This window comes from Salvelinus fontinalis, chromosome 21, assembly GCF_029448725.1.
Source record: "Salvelinus fontinalis isolate EN_2023a chromosome 21, ASM2944872v1, whole genome shotgun sequence".
NCBI classification, from domain to species: Eukaryota; Metazoa; Chordata; class Actinopteri; order Salmoniformes; family Salmonidae; genus Salvelinus; species Salvelinus fontinalis.
The window spans coordinates 23,339,338-23,363,120 of record NC_074685.1 but is presented as its reverse complement, the minus strand read 5'-3'; the positions used below and the strand labels follow the sequence as shown (position 1 = coordinate 23,363,120).

General features: G+C 44.4%; 1 protein-coding gene across 1 annotated transcript in view; it reads right to left on the bottom strand.

Annotated features, from left to right (window-relative positions):
• The window catches only part of LOC129818250 (pappalysin-1-like), a 120,115-nt gene that overhangs the window by 3,917 nt on the left and 92,415 nt on the right, over nucleotides 1–23,783 (bottom strand). Inside the window, exons 14-20 of the mRNA XM_055874004.1 lie at nucleotides 18,478–18,661; nucleotides 18,021–18,222; nucleotides 17,540–17,741; nucleotides 16,014–16,161; nucleotides 15,705–15,820; nucleotides 11,317–11,388; nucleotides 7,725–7,823 (exon numbers count right to left, since the gene is read on the bottom strand). Coding sequence (XP_055729979.1) covers nucleotides 7,725–7,823; nucleotides 11,317–11,388; nucleotides 15,705–15,820; nucleotides 16,014–16,161; nucleotides 17,540–17,741; nucleotides 18,021–18,222; nucleotides 18,478–18,661 — 1,023 coding nt within the window. The remainder of the gene's footprint in view (nucleotides 1–7,724; nucleotides 7,824–11,316; nucleotides 11,389–15,704; nucleotides 15,821–16,013; nucleotides 16,162–17,539; nucleotides 17,742–18,020; nucleotides 18,223–18,477; nucleotides 18,662–23,783) is intronic.

Sequence of the window (23,783 nt, the reverse complement as noted above, 5' to 3'; positions counted from 1 at the left end):
AAGACAACCAACCATGTTGGGTAACATCCTACTACTTTTCTACAGGTCGAGGTATCCATGGTATCCATGATTGAGGAGGTCACTGACATATTGCATGCATTACATTTATTAAATAAAAACTGAATAGAATACGTGTCATGATAGAAGCTACATTCTCATCCACAGACCATGGAAAAAGAGAATCCCACATCTGGAATCAAGCTTTGTTTTTGTTTTTGGTATTTAAACACATTGAGTGTAATGATATGGAAAAGATCCCTTCTCTCATTAATATTCACATAACATCGGCTCATATGAACACAGGCAAGCAGATAAAACAAACCAGAACTAATTGTGTTATTCCAATGAGAACCGCTGGTGATCACTCTCCACTGCACACCAGATACATGTTGTTATAACAACAAATGCAGGAGAGAGGGAGAGAGGGGGGGAGAAAGGGGAGGGGAGAAAGTATGCATGGAAGAGGGATAGAGTGGGAGAGAGAGCACTAAAGACAGAGAGGGAGAGACAAAGCGAGAACAGGAAAGAGAGTGCATGAAAGACAGAAAGCGGGAGAGAGAAAGAAAGATAAAGAAAGTTCCAGCGAGAAAGGAGGGCAGGTTTTGACGTTGCTAGCGCCTGGCACTCGACGTGAGCAAACAGCCGAGGCTCCTAAACCTGTGGGAAGCGTGTTTCCCCTGGAGAGTTACTACCTTTACTCAGTTGTGGAGAAACCCCATCCTCCCCCATCCGCCCACCTCCCAGACGCTTGTTTTGTTCAACAACCCCCTCCATCCTCCACTCCTACACTGACACCGTGCCTACTCTCCCCCATTCCCGGTCTGTACCATACCTCCTCTCCCCCTTAAAGACCAGGATTAAAGGAAACTATTTGGAAGGCATGAGCTGCTCGTTTAGGGATTGGGTTTTATTGCCGTAAACATTGCGTGGCAGGGCAGACATACGTTGATAATTAAGCCTTTTTTTTTTTAAAGGCAGGTACGAAACCAACACTTAATGCTTGCTGACCAGAAGTCTCTAGCGCTGCATCACTGCTGGGCCCTGGTCCCCCGCCACTGCTTCTCTCCCCTTAATTGACTTGGCATGGGGACCAGAAGTCAAACTCGGTTGCCCTCAGATATTTAAAAATAAGAGCTGTTGATGCAGCACACTCTCTACGTGCAGTTAGCCAATATACGCTGTGACCGCGGTGGAACTGAATGGGCCGCGATGGGGCTGGATGCCCAAAGACTTGTGAGCACAAGACAGTTCAGTCAAAGACACTTCAGTGATGCTCAGAGCTTCCACTGAGAATCAAACGGAAAGCAGTCTATTGGTTCTGAGAACCGGTTCACAGTAAAACAGCCCAGGAAGTTGTGTTCTATGCAATCATAACATTTCCAAGAATTATCAGCTTCAAGGTTACAAGGGATACAGAGTAAGAGGTAATAATGGAACCTTGTGTATTTGCAGCCTAGCCCCGAACAAGGTGGGTCACAGAGGAATGGCCATGGAAGGCTGGCCTTTTTATTGCCTGAATTTAATCCTTCGCCCACTATCCGGCTGGGTAAAGGTCCACGTACAGCTCCCTTTGACGCAGTAAAGGATTATCATGATCTGATTCTCAGATGAGTAGTAGCCATACCAATAAACAATGGATAAATACACTTTTTTCAATCCAGGTGCTTCATCGGGTGTGAAAAGATAATCCCCAAGGCAACAAACAGGATATGTCTGCTACTCTCTACACCTCCAACGTCATTGTTTCAATCATTACTGCTTGATGTAAACTGAACAGCATTGATAGGATTATAGAAGGGATGCAGCACCCCAGCACTAGAACACTGTGCTAATTGGTTGAACTCCTGATCTGAGAAGGTCATTTCTATGGGAAAAAAAAACAGAAAATGTATGAAAAGCAGAAAAAGACTTGAAAAACAAGTTGTTGTATTGCTGATTTGACTATCTCAGTGTATTACCGTTTTGTAAAGGTGTGCTGTGCCAGTCTAAATGGGTGTTTGTGTTGAAATGTAGCAGAGTGACAAAAAATGTGGTTCATTTTCGCTGAACAAACCTCACCTGGCCTGACATATTTATTTAGCTGAACTTTTTCTCTTTAAATTGGTGTACCAACATTTTCTTTAAACTTCAAAAGGTATGTCTGTTTGAAGTTTCTCCCTGGTGGAACTTGTAGAAGTTAGAGTTAGATGTAAACACAGCAACAGTCAGTAGTAGTGATGTCTAGAAAAAAACACGGTCTGCAAAGTGCATGTTTGGGAGAGGAGCAAAGTGCCCTGCCTCAGTAAATAAACCAATGGAAAGGAAGAGTTCTGTGACACTGGAAAAAGACAAAGAGACATAATGCCACAGGGAAAACAAGAGCATATTATGGAAGAATATGGGTCATGGAGGGGAAGGTGTAGGCGTGGGGTGGGGGAGCTCCCAAAAGTTCACTTAAGTCATCAAATTGGCCCAGTCCACAATACCAAAAACAAACAGCGAACGTGGAGGGGTGAGGAAGGGTTGACATGCCTGGTGGCTTCCATTTCCCAATATGTCTTTTTTTCTATGGGGTTCTGGAAGAAACGTAACAAGCCCGGCGAGGCAGGCAGGCAGCCTCAGTCATACTCCGTATCCTCCCTCTTTCCTCCCCTCCTCCCCCTTGCCTGCCAACAGCTTGCAGTCATTAGGGGGATCCTGTGGTGACCTTACGTGCAGCCTGCCTCGCACCTTCAAAGTCCCTGAGAGGAATAATACACCGCAAGTCATCCAGAACTCCTTAATACGCAAATCTCCAGGAGAAAGAAAGAAGGAGGGAAAGAGAAAGAGTGGAGATAAGGAACAAAAACAAACATGGGGTGGCGGGGAAGTACTTCAGCCTCCCCCTTCTCTTCTCTTTCAGTTATCGCGCTCACACGAAAGAACAGAAAAGAATGGGGGAAATAAAGCTGTGAAGGTTTTGCCTGGAGGAAGAGGAGGAGGAGGAGGAGGAGGAGGAGGAGGAGGAGGAGGAGGAGGAGGAGGAGAGGAGGAGGAGGAGGAGGAGGAGGAGGAGGAGGAGGAGGAGGAGGAGGAGGAGGAGGAGGAGGAGGAGGAGGAGGAGGAGGAGGAGGAAAAGAGTAGTGGAGGAGAGGATGGGGTGTTCTGATGTTATCTCTGGTATCTCCGGCTGGCAGGGCTGTGTCACAACCCTGCCTAGGATTCCAGCTGAGTCACTCCACCCACACGCACAAAGAGTTGTGGCAGTGCATGATACTGTGTGTCACTGTGCGTGTGTGGTTTCCAGAGAGCCTTTCTGGGGACTCTCCCTATGGCCACAGTGTGGGCTGCCAGACTCCACAGTACCATGCTCACTCTCACTCTCTGTGTGTGGTGTTCCCTTCACAGCAGTGCAGACCATGGCGGTAATAAACCATGGCTGTAAGGTGGGATACCCAAAGCAATAACAAAGAAAAGGTTGTTTGGAGAGATGGGGGTGCTGGTGGTTTCCGTTGACCTCTGACAAAGGCAGACCAGCACAACAATCCCAGCTAGCTCACTAAGTACTACAAACACCATTTCCTGACCTTATAGGGTTTATAAGTCACTTGATCAAATAATGTCCCTCCACTAACCTTATAAATGTCTAAACAGATGATAATGTGTAGCCCTCTCTACTGCCAAAGATTGTATATACCAAGACAACAGCCTATATTCCCAGCCCCTTGTTACACTGGTGTTCTACATCTAGACTACAGCCTATATTCCCAGCCCCTTGTTACACTGGTGTTCTACATCTAGACTACAGCCTATATTACCAGCCCCTTGTTACACGGGTGTTCTACATCTAGACTACAGCCTATATTCCCAGCCCCTTGTTACACTGGTGTTCTACATCTAGACTACAGCCTATATTCCCAGCCCCTTGTTACACTGGTGTTCTACATCTAGACTACAGCCTATATTCCCAGCCCCTTGTTACACTGGTGTTCTACATCTAGACTACAGCCTATATATTCCCTATATTCCCAACATGAAGGGATGGAATTAGAAGTCTGTGCAGGACTGATTACTTCATCACGCTCCCGCCCAATCCCGCTGCTTTTCATACCGCGCCCGCCTGCTCACTGACTTCTTGTCTGACACCCACCAGCTCCTGCAAGGACTGGTCTCAAAATGTTATTTTAGGTGTATGTAGCAGCTCGCTTTGCATTCCCTGTCCCAGCAATTTTCCCATCGCTAGTAAAGATCAAAATGCGTAAAAATAGCCTAAGAAATAGGTTCAAATACCAGAGATGCGGTAGACGTGGTTTGAAAAAGAATATAGTTGAATTGACAGTTAATTGACAGTTAACATTTTGCATAACTTTAAGGAGCGCAACAATCTGCAAGCAATATTGAGTTATCAATATTTATTTACAGTCAATGTCGGAGTCTAAACTAAACCCTATCATAGCCGTACTTCTCCGCCCAAATAGCCTAGTCTACAGGCTATTTAATTGGGACCACACATACTGTATGTTGCAGCCCACATGTAGATGCATTTGATTTCGCACGCCCAACACAAGAGAGGTATGCTACGGAATTTGAAGCAGCATCATCCTATGAGAGTTTGAGAATAGTGTGACAACGAGGTGCTTTAATACATCAGATAACACACACACACATACAAAACAAAAAGACAACCTTTCAAAAACAATCTGCGGGACAAAAACATATTTTCATCCCAAAGTGGTCTGTCTGACCGCCACTCCCTCCCACAGCATGGAAAATGCCAACCGTGCTGCAATGCTCTGTAGGGGCCCGCATGTCCCACGGGACACCCGCGGGAATGCAGCTCTCTAGATGGAATCTCTGCCTGTGGCTGAAACAACAACACTAACTTCCCACAAGCAGGAAAATAGTGTGTGACTGACTGACTGTGTCTGTGTGGCACCAGTGAGTGGGCAGAATAGATGGAGACTGTCGTAAAAAAGAGGTCTGAGTTACTTTGTCATTGTCGTGTTGTTTTGTTTGGGGCTGGGATGATCAGACAGAGATGAGGGTCAGGGTGAGCTCTGCCTCACATGAAAAACAACCACATCTAGAAGGCAAAAACAACAACAGCCAGCTACACTTCTACACGCTTATCAAAACCACAATACAGTCCATATGCATGAAACACCATTTAGGTCTGGACTGTTTTCACAGAGTCACATGAGGCATTAAAAGGTGTCTTTGAGCAGTCTTTATACTGAATTTAGATGCCACATGTTCTATATTCATGGCTGAGTTCCTCATACATTCTCGATAAGAAATGTGAAGATTTTCAATGGACTACTGTTTGATGCCTCTCCCACCTGTCAGACCCATTTCTCCTCCGTATATTTCCTTCTCATGTCTTCAACTCAGGTAACCTCTTTCACCATTCTCTCCTGGCAGCCGATAAATCAAATTATGATCGGTTATTTCAGAGCAATTTTCTCTATCTTTCCCAAATCCTAACCATTTCCAGGGAAGTAACTTTTGAAATACCAGCTGAAGTGTTTGCTTCAACAGCTGCCAGGCTGAATGCCTGGGAGTAGCGCCTGGCTTTGGGGCTTGAGCCCAGGTGATCCTCTTATCATTGCGGCTCAGCGGAAATGGCCCACGTTCAGAGACACGCGCTCCCAGAGATGGGCCTTCTCCTCTGCATGTCTGTCTGTCTGGTGTCTGTCTGGTGTCTGTCTGGTGTCTGTCTGGTGTCTGTCTGGTGTCTGTCTGTCTGTCTGGTATCTGATATCCAAAGACACCAACCACCAAAGTGGCCAATATTATGCAGCTAGCAATCGTTGGTAGGAGTTGTATTTTTGTTTATCACAGTGGCTACATCCCACACTGTGACAGTGTCTTTCTATCCTCAATTATGGACTTAAGACTCTAAAAACCCTCTAAAACCCCCTATTCCTGTGCTAATACGCAACAGATGAGTGAAGGACAAAAACAAAGCCTGTTTCTATGGGGCAACATGTCTGAACATACAGTAGTACATGACTGACTTGAATGAAAGGAAATGGACAGAAAACATTCCAGTAAGAATGATGGAACATCAGCCAAGTAGGCTACAGCATGAGACTGGTGACTGGCAGACTACTACTGCTCTGTTAACAGATACCAGACACATTCGTTATCAGATACATACCAGTCAGTCCATGCCTACTGCTGGTTTTCCATATCTAGAGACAGAGAGTTTGTGAAAGACAACTTGTTCCTGGTGCTGCTGAACAGCTTCTTACTGGAAGCCCTGGCCAGTCAATGGGCCAAAGCAGCTAGTCAACAACAGCAGTCTTTTGGAACACACCATGGGTGGGTCCAACAAAGACGATGCAACCGTCTCTGGCTTGATCCTGGTTTTGGCTCTTCGTTTTTGACTTACAAATTACTTTTTATTTTACCAGGTTGGCTACACAACAGAAACCAAGAACCTTCTCCTTTTTACAACAGGTACAGAGAGAGTGGAATAGGCCAACGTGGAGGAGCCTGAGAGGATCAGGGTGTGTGGAATGGTGGGAAGCATAGAACAGTGAAGATAAAACATTGATTAACCCTGATACCGTGGAAAGCTGACGTTAAAATAGCGAGGGAGGAACAGTGAAGGTGGAACGGAAGCAATCACACACGTTCTGATTGGACCCCGGGGAGAGGGGACACATGCGCCCGCCTCCCAGGAGGAAATTAAGAGACTCCGGATGCAGACAGACAGACAGACAGACAGACAGACAGACAGACAGAGACAGACAGACAGACAGACAGACAGACAGACAGACAGACAGACAGACAGACAGACAGACAGACAGACAGACAGACAGACAGACAGACAGACAGACAGACAGACATGCTACAGTAAAAACCCAGCCAGAGGAACAGAAGGAGCCAGAGAAACAGATAATAGTACAGACTCATGCAGAGGAACTATGCTAGACTTCTAACCCAGCCAGAAAGCCAGACTCAGCCTGGGGAAAAGACCACAATACACACAGCAAGCTAGAGAAACACAGAGTGTACAGAACAGCTGTGTATTGTTCATATAGCGGAAGAGGCCCTTATCTGGATCATAGAGAGAGGTGGCAAAGGACAACCATGAGCACCAACTGGTGGAGTAAAAACCCTCAACCCCTAAAGCTGGGCAACTAAGCAATGTCAATGTGCAACAGACAAGGGAAGCTTTATGTAGCTTATCTTCAAAATGTCAAGTTCAAAAATACATGGCAGCAAACACAAGTTCACAACCGATTTCAAATGACTCTCAGTAGCCAGTGACAACATAAGAATACATTTAAGATTATTCCCATGAACTTTGTTTAGGAGAAGCAACATATCTCATACTAACATAACTCTTTTCTTAACTTAACTCAACTCTTATCTTAACTCTTATCCTAACTTAAATCTTATCCTAACTTAACTCTTATCCTAACATAACTCGTATTCTAACTTAACTCTTATCCTAACTTAACTCTTATCCTAACATAGCTCTTATCCTAACATAGCTCTTATCCTAACTTAACTCTTATCCTAACATAACTCTTATCCTAACTTAACTCTTATCCTAACATAACTCTTATCTTAACTTAACTCAACTCTTATCTTAACTCTTATCCTAACATAACTCTTATCCTAACATAACTCTTATCCTAACATAACTCTTATCTTAACATAACTCTTATCTTAACTCAAGTTCAAAAGGCAGATAAAAAGAAGACATTTTGTCTTGATAAGGTTTAGTGAATCCAGGTCCAGCTGTAACTCACCTTCTTGGTCTTGACGGTGGAGTGGCAGCAGTCCCCTCCGTCGTAGTTACAGAAGGCTCTGTTGTTGACCGAGTCACAGTAATTGTCTCCCATGAAGGGCTGTGACAGACAGAGACAGCAACAAACAAGAGTTGACAATAAGAGGCAGGACGTCATCAACAACTTATACAGTGTACTGTACTTACACATATGGATAACATAGAGAGGAAAAATCCACTGATTCCCTCTGATTTATTTGTGTTTGATTATCCCACTTAAGTGCTCTATATTAGTTTAAGTTTGATTTTGTTAATATTGTATTCAGGGCTGCCAACTTTTGAAGAAAGCATGGAGTGAGATTTGCTATGTGAATTTCATTGCCCCCTGGCACAACCCTTATACCCTGACTACACCGCTTGCGCCGTGTGCGCGAGCGTTGCAAAATACATTTAGGAATCTATGTTATTCAATTATTGCACCCACACTGCTCGCACGCGTCAGCGAGCGTCTGCCTTGCCAAGGGCTAAAATAGAAGTCATTCCTATTTCTGACGCAGATCGCGCTGCAAGTCCTGTCTCTCCCATCTCCTCATTGGTTTATAGAAGCAGGTACCCACGTGCCATCTCCTCATTGGTTATACACACGACATGTGGGTGATTGAAAGACGAACTGTTGCCGGTTGTGGTGGTAATACTATGAAAGTTTAGATGCCAATCACCATATAAGTTAAACGATGACAAGGCCTGGAAGGAGGAGAGATGACTAGAAACGATTCGGTTGACCGTTTTAATGTGTGGATTAATTGTCGGAGTAGAGGACCTTGTGCATTTTAGGTAAAATAACAACCTAATGTTTATATCCCAGGACAAATTATCTAGCAACAGCAAGCTAGCTAAATTGGACAAATTAGCTAGCAAGTGCAACCTAACTAGCTAAATTGCCATAAATGTTTAATGCTTTTCGACCTGTCCCTAAATTATTGTAATTGTTTCAGAGTTTGTTTTGATATTTTAACCTGCGTGTCGTGATCGCGTTTGGTGTAGGGTTCAAAATAAATGTATGCACGATGGCGCATGATGGCGCACGATGGCGCACGATGGTGCATGCGCGCAGCCGGTTTGGGTTCGGTGTTAGACAGAACATTTTAGTTTTAAAGCTAATTTGCTGCGATTCTACGTATTTTGACATGGCTTAGGCGCATGACCATTAAACCACAGGTCAGATGTATTCAGGATGCTTTGAACAATAAATGAACACTCAAAATTCAACGACTTTGTTACTTTCAGATTTTTGGGGGATGGAATTTAAAGTAAAATGTTTATATTAATGGTTCATGGCAGTGGGTAAATATAGACTGCTTTCAAGGTAAGGAAACAAGAAATTTGTCATTTGGGTAAATTATCTCTTTAAAATAGGTCTGGAAGAATATCCTGCTTGCTCTCCAGGAGGGTTGGCCTCCCCTGAAGTGCTGGGTGGTTGAAAATGTTATTGTTATAACAGTTCATTTCTCTAAATCGCCTAACCTTTAAGAAACATTTACTGAATATCAACATTCAGGTGGTTTATGGCCACTAGTTGAAGATCCTTGCCATCATCTTACTTACATAGAAAATATGATGTGTTTATGAGTTGTGAGTCCCCCTACCATCTCTGCCTAGCATGGGCACAATACTAAAATATCAACAATGATATTTGATTCCTGGAGAATTTAATATCCATTGCTTATTTGTATAACTTATTCAAAACTCTCCATGAATGGTTGCAAAAACGAATATCCTCATATAATACATTTTCAAAGACACAAGTTAGGCATATCAGATTTTAAATATGTGATTACATTGGGAAAATTGGGAAGAAGTGGAATAATAAAAAAAATAGTGGGGAATAACGGTAGTGTTCTTGCTGACAAGCACAGTAATGAGCCCTATATTTTAGCCCATTGTTAAGAATGAGAATTGTTCCACTGATCAGACTAAATAAACAATAAAATCTCCTGAAGACAAGATGAAGTAAAGTTGCCCCTACACCCTAACCAAATTAGTTTTCTATTTATTGTTCCCCTCTAGAATACACTTTTAGGTTCAAAATCTGTTTGACAAAATGAACCCATTTTGACCCAAAATAAATTAATAGTTACAAATCAGGTCACCCCCGCAAAAACTAAACTTATGAACAGGAAGGATAGAAATAGCACACATAGAACAGATCTACCACTACTTAGACTTGCTTTCAATGAGAATGACAGAATATAACTCACATTTCTATGTGGATTTAGTTGGATCGCCCAAAAAGTTACATATTGCAGCTTTAAACTTGTAAACTTGTTTTGTCCCCATCTCACCCAGTGCCATTTTTGAGGTGTGCTGAATTTTCTGATTCATCTGGTGCATAATTTACACTTGTGACACAATGTGACTTTTGAAGTTGTGAGAGGTCCAGACATGTAAATCAATGTGAGGACACCATAAACTATATGAGGCTAAGAAACACTCCAATCATGTGATTTATGAGGGTAGCCCCCCTCCCTTTGTTATTCAATTGGCTTTAACTGTGTGAATGATGACATCATCCTTACCAACACTGAGCAGAGGGGGAATACTTTCTTTACCACGATAAAATTGAAATACATAGCTTATCACAGTCAAATCTAAATACATATTTTGCCTGAGGAAAGAACACGTTTTGTTAACATATCTGATCTGAAAATATTGGCATACTACAATATCAGCTACATAGGGTGGGTAGACAAAGTATTAAAGCTATAGCCCAGTATCAGTTCTGTCCTGCTTCTCTTCTCTAGCAGAGGGATTCTCTGAAACAGATCCAGGGCCCCATGTGGGTAAAGTGTTTCATTTCGGAGACGACATGAATCAAACCCGCCTCTAATTGCCTTCCACTGACAACCGTCTCCGCTTGTGCCGGTATCCACGGTAACTGACGTCACAGGAGCAGCACATCTCCCCAGAGAGAACAATTAACTACACATGCTCTGAAACAATGTTATATTACAACCCTCTCCCAAATGAGCTCGCCTGATGTAAAAAGGCATGTCTCTCTGATAGCTAGCTAGCTAGCTACCTGGCTGGCATTGTATTTAGGGCAGTCTGTTCAGAAGTGTGTGTGTGTATCTGTGTCTGTATCTGTGTGTGTATCTGTGTGAATGCTAGTCAGTTCCAGGTAAGAGCCAGTAATGGCTGCCAACTCTTCCAAACATGACCAGGCCTGATCTCTCTTATCTGTCCAGCTCCATTTGAAACAACTAACTGAGTGTTGGATTTTGACAGCTCCCGCCGAGCTAGTGTCTGCACAAACTCCATGGGGAGTAGAACAACTTGAAAAAAGCAACATATCTGGAAACTGAAGGTGATGTCTGATCTGATAACATGTTAGAAAATATCAGGATAGGTTACAAACTACATACACCTCTCCTCATCACCACTGGCCTCCATGACGCATGCCATGTCCTCTTACCTCACTTCCTCTTATGCAGTTCAAGCCCTTACCTCACATCCTATCACACAGATGAGGCCCTCCCCCCATATATTCTATCTCAAGTGAAACCTTTATCTCATAGATAAACTACTATCCTCAGAAAGCTCATAGAAGTTCTTACCTCACATCCTTTGATGCAGTGGAGCACCTCTGGGTGTGGATACCACTTCAGTCCCATTGTGCACACTACATTCTGTAAGGAGACAGAAGGAAAACAGTCAAAAGTGGTCCAGACTCTCCAAATATCTCTACTGTATATGGATGAAATGTCAATCTGGGACCTAAGGAATAAGATATACTGATTCAAATATAAATGACAGGTTGGAGATATAGTTGTAAGGATGGACATTGTAGCCATAGTAGTGGTAGTAGTACTAGTAATGATGGTGGGGAAAGTATTTTTCCTGCTTTCAATATTAGATTGTGGAGTGAAAGTATATGTGGAACGGCATGTTGTTGCCGGCTGCTGTGAATGCATCATTGTGTTGTCCTTCCCTAAAACCCACACAAACATAAACAAGGAGTCATATGGCAAGACTAGGCTGCACACAGTCTCCACCAGCCAACGTTGACAGGAACGCTGGCACAGAACTTTCTCTCTCTTTCTTCCAATGCCAGACTCAGGTCATAACCTTGGTCCTACAACTAACTGATGCATATCTCTCTATACAGTATACGGCTATATTGATATTGTCAATGGTTCGCAGGGGGCGTTAACAAATATAAACTTGTCATGAAGCTACAGAGGAGGATATAGTACGCGTCTGATGATGGTTGGTTGGCTCTTTGAAGTCTGCCACCTCTGCGCCTTGTTTCAACAGATCCGACTCGCAATGACGTCGGATCCCAACCACAAGCACATTACACTCCTAGCTGATTCACTTGCACAAAGGTGAGTTCCAACAAGTGTTTCTACAGGTCAAATACCTTACAATGAGATGTTTTTACCAAAGCGACTGAAGCTGACTAGACCTATCCTGCTCAACCACGTCATGCCTCCACCTCATTCCAACGTTCCTAGCTTACCTAAATCAAACAGCTTTTGTTGTAAATCGTTATTTTTTCTCCCTCTCTTGCCACGCTATGTGTGCCTGTTTGGATAGCGCTTACTGCATTTCCTTTGATCTCGGACACAATGTGGACGGGGAAATCTTCTCTCCTTGGTTTGTGAAAAGGAGGTTAGGGTGCCAACACTCCAGTGGAACGACCATGTTCCTGATTAAAAGTTGTTCACCTTAACTCACTCCACATTCAGGAGGAGGAAAGTCCATGGTGTTTTCCATATGATTGGATGCATGAATGTTTCCAGTGGTGGAGAAGCCTGCTTTTGATTGATTAGCACAGATTGTTGAATAAATCTACTTGACATGATATAACTTGATCCTTATATAAAGGTGCTCTTTCATACCAGGGCAATGGCCCCGGGAGATTGCATCACTGTATGTTTGAATATGAAACGTGTTCTCAAATATTTCCACAGTATGTGTGGAATCTGCACTGTTCTTTTCATTGTCTGCTCTCATTGGGATTAATGGAGAGAAAAAAGGGGGCTTCTGAGGTGATTTGAATGTAGTGAGTGTATGTGTGTGTGTGTGTGTGTGTGTGTGTGTGTGTGTGTGTGTGTGTGTGTGTGTGTGTGTGTGTGTGTGTGTGTGTGTGTGTGTGTGTGTGTGGTGTGTGTGTGTGTGTGTGTGTGTGTGTGTGTGTGTGTGTGTGTGCGCGCAGGCTGGGAGAGCGTATACAAGACTGTGTCTGTGTGAAATGGGTGAGACCAGAGAGGGTTTTCAGGGGAACATGATGCCCCCAGACGAAGGAGATCCTGTACATGCAGTGAGGCAAAAGCAACCCGGTGCGGACCGGATCAAAAGTGCCATCCACAGCAAAGGACTGGCTGACCTCCACCGCAGCGCTATTTCCCAGCCCTGCTGCGTCCCAATAACACACGAGTTGAAGCGCTTTTTCGCTGCTGCAAACTAGGGTATTTTTCATTTCAGTGCCGTCAGCAAATCAATGGCAGAAAAAATAAGAAGGGAGAGAGGGCAGAGAGAGAGAGGGATCGGCGGAGAGAGAGAAAGAACAACAGAGCAGCTGAGGACAGCTGGGTACTGGGTAGCAGCACACTCCTTTCCCAGCATGCCTTAGTGAAGTGGGTGAGCTCACTGAGGGGTTGGGTGGGGTGGGTCAAATAGCCTCCCACAGTTAGGATGACAACAGTGAGTGGTTCAACTTTGGTAAATGTACAGCTGCAAAGCTGCTGTTTTTTTCCTAGTTAAATAAAATAAAATGTTCACTAAGATGAAGTCATCCGCAAACTTGCTCGGCCGTAAATCAACAGAATTCACGATTGTGGCTTTGCCTAACACCTCCGAGCACGGGATCCTCGCCCCCAGCACCTGCCCCAGAGGCACTGATATCCAACCAAAATAGATCCTTATTTGCACAGTGAGGTCATGTCCCTAATAGATATTATTCACAAAAAAATGACAGATTATAAAGGTAGCAGTGTCATTTCTGCTGAGGCAGGGAAAGTGTGCTACAGAGAGTGAGCGAGAGGAGGAGAATGGTAGCCTAAGTGGGTCAAACCCCACAACGAATGGGTCGGAAGGGTGATACATCACTATTAGTGATGAAGAGGCCAAACCCCCTGGCTCAGCACATATGGAAATGCAAAGTGGATTTTTTGCCTGGGTTCTTCTTGAACATGTGGAATATTAAAGAAACGGCTGCATTTTCTGTTGTGAATCTAGAGTAGAATGATGGAGCTTTAAAGGTAAAATGTTATGAGAATAATACCATAGAATCTAATCATGGGTTATTAGTGATTTAATCATCAACATATTTGATGGTTCTCTATGCAAATATACTGTATCATAATCAGTCTACTGTTGAGTTCTCGTGATATTGTAGGTGGTATGGATCACATTTGGTATCACTCATCTGAGAACACTTATAGGCCGGGATTCAATCATTTACAGATACCAGGGTGGATTTCCAGATAGCGCTTCAGAAGTGTGTTCGACTTGCACGGTAGCGTTTCCCAGATGGAACAGGTTAATTTAGAAACTGGACGTCCCGTGGCGTGAGCCGTCAGCTCTTAAGGCAAACCTTACCGAGTAGTCATCCGCTGCACTCAACCAGACTGACAAAGTTTCCATCCTTTTTTTCTAGGGGGGGGGGGGGGTCCTATCCTTGTCTGGTAGCCAAAGAGGTGGAACAGGTTGCATAGGAATTGACATGCATCGATTGACATGGGCCGGCACAGAGGCACAAGCTGCTGAGCACACTAGAACAGCCTATTGATTTCTCCTCATCCAACCCCTGTGGAACATCTCGATGCCCCATTAATCCTGTCTCCCTTTCCCCCTCTTGCCTCGTTTCCAGACTAATATTATCCCAGTGAATAAATCATATCAATTACACAAATCAATTACAAACAGATCATTTTACTTCCCCCGTACCGCCACAAACGGCTGACTCAGCGCGACTCGCAATGAAAACAAAACAAACAAAAAAAACATTGTGTTCTCAGTTGTGTTCTAACTCCCAAGGCCCTCATTGGCTAGCCTAGACCCTAGCCCTATTTAAGGTCCATCCAACAGCAGCTAAAACCCTTCAAAACAGCTTTTAACTGTAATTTAATAATTAGGTCCCATTGAGTTCAATTAAGTGAGGAAGCGGTGGAATTCTCTGACAAACACATTTAGATACAGCGATACTATGGTACTTATCGTTGTGTATTTCATTACTCTCCACGTGAATTACGTCCCCCAGGGGGATAACGTTTACACACGTTTACAGTACGCTTCTGTAAACTGCCCGCCGCCCTTATTTCCCAATCACAACCACCAATTTAAGCAATCAGGGAAGAATCAATACAATATCCCTGTCAAGTATATCTAAATCAAACTATTAGGGTTTCTAATGGTGTCATTTCTAAAATGATAGTGATTACTGACGACACAGAGCTTTTGAACTTTTACGACTTGGCCCCAGTCCTGGCTGTGGTTCACATGAGTTCAGAGATGACTGGCTGGGTTCTGCCTGTGTTCTTCCAAGCCGCGGTAGTTATTGTGTTGATTGGAATATGCCTTCCTGGGCTGGTAATAGAGGGGTAATTGAATGTAACCGGGGTATACTCTAGCGGGTGGTGCTGGACTACGCCGAGGGTGGGAGCACAACACTTCATGTCCCAGAGTGCACTGCAACTTGTTTTCTTTGAGTGTTCTCTCGCAAGGGGTTCCTCTTATATTGATCTCCCGTTCTGTCTTTCTCTGTTTCTTTCTATCCCTCTCTCTATCTGTCTGTTCCTACCAGTATCATCTGTTTTCCAGTGTCTAGCCAACCAAGATGCATAGGCCAGACAGACAGTAGGTGTGAAGGGTTTGGTCCTTCTGTAGTTCATAATATTACCAGGATACAGACACACAGTGTCAAATTCCTAATAGGACAGATCATGAGCAGCAGTGCTTTGTGAAGTACGTCTGTGGGACTTGTGACAGACACACACACCTTGACTTTGGGTGGGTTTCTCCAGTGCTCTTTGAGTACGCTGTCTGCGGTCATATTGCTAGGCAGGATCACCACGTCGTTGTTACTGTCCTTGCACATCAGCTCACACTCCTCACCTGTGTGAACAAACCCAATGACATCATCAGTGTCTGCACAAACTGTACACACATCAAATAATGTTTTTAAAATGGCCTTTGATCCTATTTAAAGACATTTAAAATGTTTACTTCATATCCACTAGTGATTCTCTATAATCTGACAAACATAGTGTATAATATGGTTTTTACTATGTCACACACATATACAGACCTATTCCATGTCCCTTCTTGCAGCTGACTTGTATGCTGGGGTTGAGGTTTTGAGGTAGAGAGCACTGTCCCTTGCTCTGAGGACAGAGCTTGAAGGAGCCAGTCCAGTTGCCGTCCTTCCTACAGCGGATCACATTGGTGCTAGGCCCCTGCCACACCCACACACACACACACACACACACACACACACACACACACACACACACACACACACACACACACACACACACACACACACACACACACACACACACACACACACACACACACACACACACACACACAGACAAAGGACATTAAGAACCACCTTCCGTACCACAACGAAACGTGGTACTCTTATCTGACAATCATCTGAGGAGATGTAGTCAAGGAGGATTAAAGGGCTTAATTAATCTGTCTGTGGCACAACTATTTAGAAAATCTATCTAATCTAATAACTGGCTGTGCTAATTGAATGGGACTGATGGGGAGAGCGAGAGAGGGAGAGGGGGAAAGGGAGAGATAGAGAAAGAGAAAGAAAGGGGAGGCAGTAGGAGAGAGGAAAGGGGGATGAGAGAAAGAGAAGGTGAGAGAGGGATAATCAATTATGTCTATGAAACATTCATCTCTTTTAAACCAGAAGTAAGATCAAGCGTAATTTGGTCAGCTGCCTGATTAACTTCTGTGTTCATAGGTGTTAGAAATTGAGAGTTCTGGCAAAAAACATCTCCACCCCTCCCAATGCTGGCAGATCCTCTCGATCTACACGCAGTATCTGCCCACGGGAGATTCATGAATTACACATGCAAACGCTGGACCTAACACCCTCTGATCCTCTCATTATAATCCAGCCACACACACCAGGACACACTAATCGAGACACAGTTCTGCATTAAAGGCTAACACACAGAGAGATCCTCAGGTTAAGGACAATGCATTGAAAGGCAGTCTGTGTGAATATATGTGTGTCATACAGTACTGTATGTTGCATTATGTTGATCTTCACATCTCCTGTTCCCTAAGACATTATCCTCTTACACAAAGACAACAAATATAGACAAACAGCTAGACACTGAGGCCAGTACAATGTTTTAAGAAGACACCAAAAGACAAGGCAAAGCTGACACAGACAGACAGACAGACAGACAGACAGGCAGGCAGACAGACAGACAGACAGACAGACAGACAGACAGACAGCTATCTAGCTAGCCAACTAGATAACAGATTGACAGATAACACAGACAGACAACACACACATACACACACACACACACACACACCCAGAGACAGAAACCCACAGAGACAAAAACACACAGATAGACAGTTCGGCAGACAAACTGTACAAAGCCCCACAGACCCACAGACAGATAGACAGCCCGACAGACAGACAGACAGTCAGCTTCATAGACAGAAAGCTCAACAGACAGACAGACAGATAGACAGACAGACAGACAGACAGACAGAAAGACAGACAGACAGACAGACAGACAGACAGACAGACAGACAGACACTGGCAGTTGAGGGGAGGAGGAGTAGAGAGAGACAGACCTGCTTGCATGGAGCGGCGTGCAGCGGTCTCACCGTGTGGTTGGCTCCGGGGCAGTTGATCCAGCAGGTGCTGTCGAAGCGGAAGCCATCCGTGCACTGATACATGCCGTGGAAGATGGCAGGCGGAGGGTCACAGGTCACCGGCTCGCACGCCCCCTCCAGCCAGCTGCCGTCTTCTGTGCACTGACGCTTAAAGGCTCGCCTGAGATAAGGAGGGGATAGGAGTTTAGACAAAGCCAAAGACCAAGAGAAAGTTTCCTGGGTTGAGATGAGTGGAACTTCATTGACAGAACAAAGACGAGAGACATGCTCCATGTTAAAAGGATGGGATAAGTGAAGTAAAGAGTTGAACAGGATCAATTGGATCAAGTCCATTTCAAGCCCAGTCAATTGAACTGAGTCTGGGATTTTGAATTAAAATGGAATTGACCCCGACTGTGAGTCACTTTATATACACAACAGCATGTGAGTGGTTGGTCACCTCTTGGGCTTGTTGGTGACGTGGTAGCCCGGCTTGCACTTGTACTTGCAGAGGGAGCCCACTTTGAGACCCGTATCGTTGCAGCGCTTGGTCTGCAGCATGGCGTTGGGCACGTGGGGTGGGGCTGGACAGCGCAGCTCACACAGTGCCTCAGGGAATGACCACAGACCATCCTCCAGACACGTCAGAGTGTTGTTAGAACCTGGGGGAAGAGGGGGGTGGGAGAAGGGGAAATGGGAGGGAGAGGTAGTGAGGTAGGAGGAGATGTAAACAGGATAGAGATGGAAGGAGAGAAAGGGAGAGAGGGGTTGGAAATTGGAGAGACAAATAGTTGAACAAAGCAAATAATATGAAAGGGATATAAAAGATATCCCATGAATCTGCCAGCTAAGAACAGTACTGTAGAACACATTAGCTGTTCTGAATTCATTTCACAGCCAAAACCCAAACCACTCACCTACGAGCTGGGCAGGCTCCCTGCATTGGAAGGTGCTCCTCCTGCCATAGGTAGTTCCCTCAGGGAAGTTAAAGTTGGCTGGGTGGACGTGGTACTTGTCTGGTAGACCACAGTCTACGGGCTCACACGACACCTGCTTATTCCACTTTCCATCTGCACAGGTGATGGTCACTGTTGAGTCCGACTGGAGTGAGGGGAGACATTAGAAAAACTGTGAAAATTGGGACAAGACGCACATGGATGCAAGCTCACATATACACACATACACAAGAATGCAAATACACACAAGTACGCACGAACACACACACACATACACACACAACCCCACCCAGTACGGTACATACCGCACACTCACACAAACAAACAAGACGACACACAAACACAGTATGTCCGTCAATTTAGCGTTTGCTCAATAAGTCATTGTAACACGACAGAGCCAAGCAGTTCTTAAATGTCACTGACTGGGATTTGTCAGCGGCTCAGGTAACTGATGATGAGAACCCAGTCAACAGAGCTGACGTCCAACTACTGTATAATCATCCTAATGCAAACCACATTTAGAACGGGGGAGGGGACACTTTCCAACAGAGCCAGTACACAGGGGATTATCCCGAACTCCACATGGGGAGGATGGATTCATGGCCTGTTTTGATCCCAGCACAGCATTGTGTGGTCGGAATACCAACTACGGAGAAATTTTGGCACCTTTCGCTTCAGTGAACACTGTTATTCAGAAGAGCTGCTGGACTGAGACAACATCCGGACAGAAACAGGCAGACGGACCAGCGCACCCACACACTCAGAGACCCAGACACACACACACACACACCCACACACTCAGAGACCCAGACACACACACACACCCACACACTCAGAGACCCAGACACACACACACACACCCACACACTCAGAGACCCAGACACACACACACACACACACACACCCACACACTCAGAGACCCAGACACACACACACACACACACACACCCACACACTCAGAGAGCCAGACACACACACACACACCCACACACTCAGAGACCCAGACACACACACACACACCCACACACTCAGAGACCCAGACACACACACACACACCCACACACTCAGAGACCCAGACACACACACACACACACACACACACACACTCAGAGACCCAGACACACACACACACACCCACACACTCAGAGACCCAGACACACACACACACACACACACCCACACACTCAGAGACCCAGACACACACACACACACCCACACACTCAGAGACACAGACACACACACACACACACCCACACACTCAGAGACCCAGACACACACACACACACACACACACACACACACACACTCAGAGACCCAGACACACACACACACCCACACACTCAGAGAGCCAGACACACACATACACACACACACCCACACACTCAGAGAGCCAGACACACACACACACACACACACACACACACACACCTACACACTCATAGAGACCCAGACACACACACACACACACACACACGCACACGCACACGCACACGCACACGCACACGCACACGCACACACACACACACACACACACACACACACACACACACACACACACACACACACACACACACACTCACACACACACACACACTCAGAGACCCAGACACACATACACACACACACACCCACACTCTCAGAGACCCAGACACACACACACACACCCACACACTCAGAGAGCCAGACACACACACACACACACACCTACACACTCATAGAGACCCACACACACACACACACACACACACACACACACACACACACACACACACACACACACACACACACACACACACACACACACACACACAAACACACACACACACACACACACTCAGAGACCCAGACACACCCACACATTCAGAGACCCAGACACACTCAGAGACCCAGACACACACACACACACACACGCACACACACACACACACACACACACACACACAGATAAATACAACTGCATGTACCCACACAAATACTTTCTATTGAGTGCTTGGAATTATACGGTTCTATTTGCTTTTTTGTCTAAATGTAGTTATTCACATAGCCCTGTTCTGTACAATGTTCTCTACCTAGCCTATATTGTACTCGACACCCCAATCATGTTGTTAAGTTAAAAAAAATACAAGATAAAAAATTGCTGACACCATTCGAACCAATGAGAGTTTGTAACTTTAAAGCCAATTATTTCAGAAACGTTATAATTCTAAGGTCATGTGGTCTGTTGTTCATAAAAAATGACAATAAGTTGGAGTTGTTCAGTTTACCGCCGATACTTAGCAGGAGCAGTGAATTAAGGACACAATAAGACTTCATGCATTCCTGCTGTAAATAAGGGGTCATTTTTGGACAATTTAGTAATGATTTCAAAGAGACACTGTCTTTCAAGCAGTAACACTTTATATTTAATTAACCTTTTATATCACAAGAAAATGGTTTAAATGGCCCAAAATATATTTTTTTAATGTTTTGCCACATATTCATTTAAAGTGTTGTGTTTCTGTGATATTCAGAGGCTGAGAAGTTGGTGATTGAGCTGATCTGACATACCGGTATGACCTAAAATGGACACCAATATGGGTGATATAGGTGAAATGGGCACTGGTGCCTTCATACTTTTAGCTCTAACAGTGGAAAGTCTATGGGCTATCAACTCAGTTCCAATTGTATCTGAAACATGAAACTGTCAACTTGGTATAGAGACATTGACTGGAAGCTAATTATGTATTTCCATTTTTGAGTTATTTTGAGTTATAGTGGCTGCCACGCCCCCCAGGGGCAAAATCTGGGGTGGCTCCATATTTATATTTTTTCAGGGTACAAACATCTACCTCTGTGCCAAATGTGGTGCTTTTATCACAAACTGCACTACTGAGTCAACATGTTCAGCTTAGCCAATTCCTAACATTCAGAAGGATCAACATTTAACCTTAACTCCTAACATTCAGAAGGATCAACATTTAAACTTAACTCCTAACATTCAGAAGGACCAACATTTAAAAGGGTTCAACATCCTAAAGGGTTATTTGGCTGTCCCCATAGGAGTACCCTTTAAAGAAACCTTTTGGGTTCCAGGTAGAACCCTTTCCACAGAGGGTTCTACCTGGAACCAAAACAGGTTCTACCTGGATCTAAAAGGGTTCTGCTATGGGGACAATAGAAGAACCCTTTTGGAACCCTTTTTTCTAAGAGTGTAGTAACTGAACTCAGTCAGTTCCATCTTCAACATGTTGGGTTTATAGGAACCTGGTATATGGGTTTCTTCCCCTTTAATTACATACACTACAATTCAAAAGTTTTAGGTCACTTAGAAATGTCCTTGTTTTTTAAAGAAAAGCACATTTTTTGTCCATAAAAATGTTTGTACATAAAATTGATCAGAAATACTGGAAACGGCTGATTTTTTATGGTATATTGACATATGCGTACATTTGCCCATTATCAGCAACCATCACTCCTGTGTTCCAATGGCAAGTTCTGTTAGCTAATCAAAGCTTATCATTTTAAAAGGCTCATTTATCATTAGAAAACCCTTTTGCAATTATTTTAGCACAGCTGAAAACTGTTGGGCTCATTAAATAAGTAATAAAACTGGCCTCCTTTATACTAGTTGAGTATCTGGAGCATCAGCATTTGTGGGTTTGGTTACAAGCTCAAAATGGCCAGAAACAAAGGACTTTCTTCTGAAACTCATCAGTCTATTCAAGTTCTGAGAAATTAAGGCTATTCCATGCGAGAAATTGCCAAGAAACTGAAGATCTGGTACAACGCTGTGTACTACTCGCTCCACAGAACAGCACAGTCTGAACACTTTCCGAATGCATGGTGTACACTCATACTATGACTAAAAGCTGGTGTTGACGGGTCCAATTGTGTATCTCTGGGTGTGTGTATATGTATGAGTGTTTGTGTGTGTGGAGGGGTGTATGACTGTGTATACTCAAGTGTGTATACAGTTTGTGTATGTAGAGTTTCCTTCTTTAAAATCTTTACAGCTGCCTGACTCTCCTCCAGAGTGGATTTAACAACCCCTGGCTACTGGGCCTAATTCAAGCCAGACAGACAGACACATAGCTCCAACCCTCTTCATCTCAACCCACCTCACCTTACTCAGGATGACACTTCATACAGTATAACACAATCTGTTTAGAGTTCAGCTGGGATCATACAGAACTAGGGGTGAAAAAATCTGGTAACTTTCCAAAAGATTGCAGGTTTTCCAGAATTCCTGCTTCCTGCTTCCATTCACTTCTGATTCCAGGAACATTCCAACTGGGATTTCTGGAAAACCTGTGCATTTTGGGAAAGTAACTGGAATTTTGTAACACCACACAGAACTAACTGTACTGCTGGCATCTCTGACAGGACTATGCAGCCACTCCAAGCAGATACTCCAGTGATGTTTCCTTGTTGCACTGATCCCCATCTTGATCACCACCTGCATTTCCCTACAAAACATCTACATGCAGTAGTATCAGACAGTTGTATGTTATTGTATACTACCTGAAAGCAATGTGCCCTTTCAGGTAAACTGTTGAGAGTGTGGTCATTTGTCTTGTTGTTCATCTTGCCTTAATAGTTAGTCCAGGAGTTATTCCTTGGCCATGTGACCTGATCAGGAAACACTACTGACCCTACTTCTAACACACAAACACACCCTCAGGTGTCAATCATCATCAGCACCCTGACCTTGTCGCCTCATAAAACACATTGAGACTCACTCAATTTAAAGCGCTACATTTCCCAGGGTAGATCAAATCTGGACCTTTCAGCGCCACTCGCCTTGAGACCTGCAGCTTGTCCACACGAAAGGCAAAAATATGTCTGCTGCTCGCTCTCGCTCTCTCACGTGCACAATCCCCCCACCCCCTCACCACACACAAAGGCTTTCCTCGGAGACATCTGGGACACAAACAGATTGCATAATAAAACCTCAAATACACAAATAGACGTGGGGGTACAGATTGTTTTGGAGATAGCATCAGAACCACCTTGATAGTTCCCAGAACCACCTTGACACCGGTGAAGCAAGAATGTAATCAGCTAATGAAAGGAGATAGGATTGTGCTTTGCGCTGCACTTTTCAACCTCATAGACTACAGGGACCAGAGGGAGGGGGGGGGGAGAAAGAGGAGAGGAACTCGTTGTACTGTCCCCAAGTAACGAAAAGGGTGGGAAGTGAGCTGAAGTTATGTCTCTTTCTATTTCTCTCCTCTCTCTCTCCCCTCTCTTTCTTTCTCCCTTCTCTCTCTCCCCCTCTCTCTCTCCCT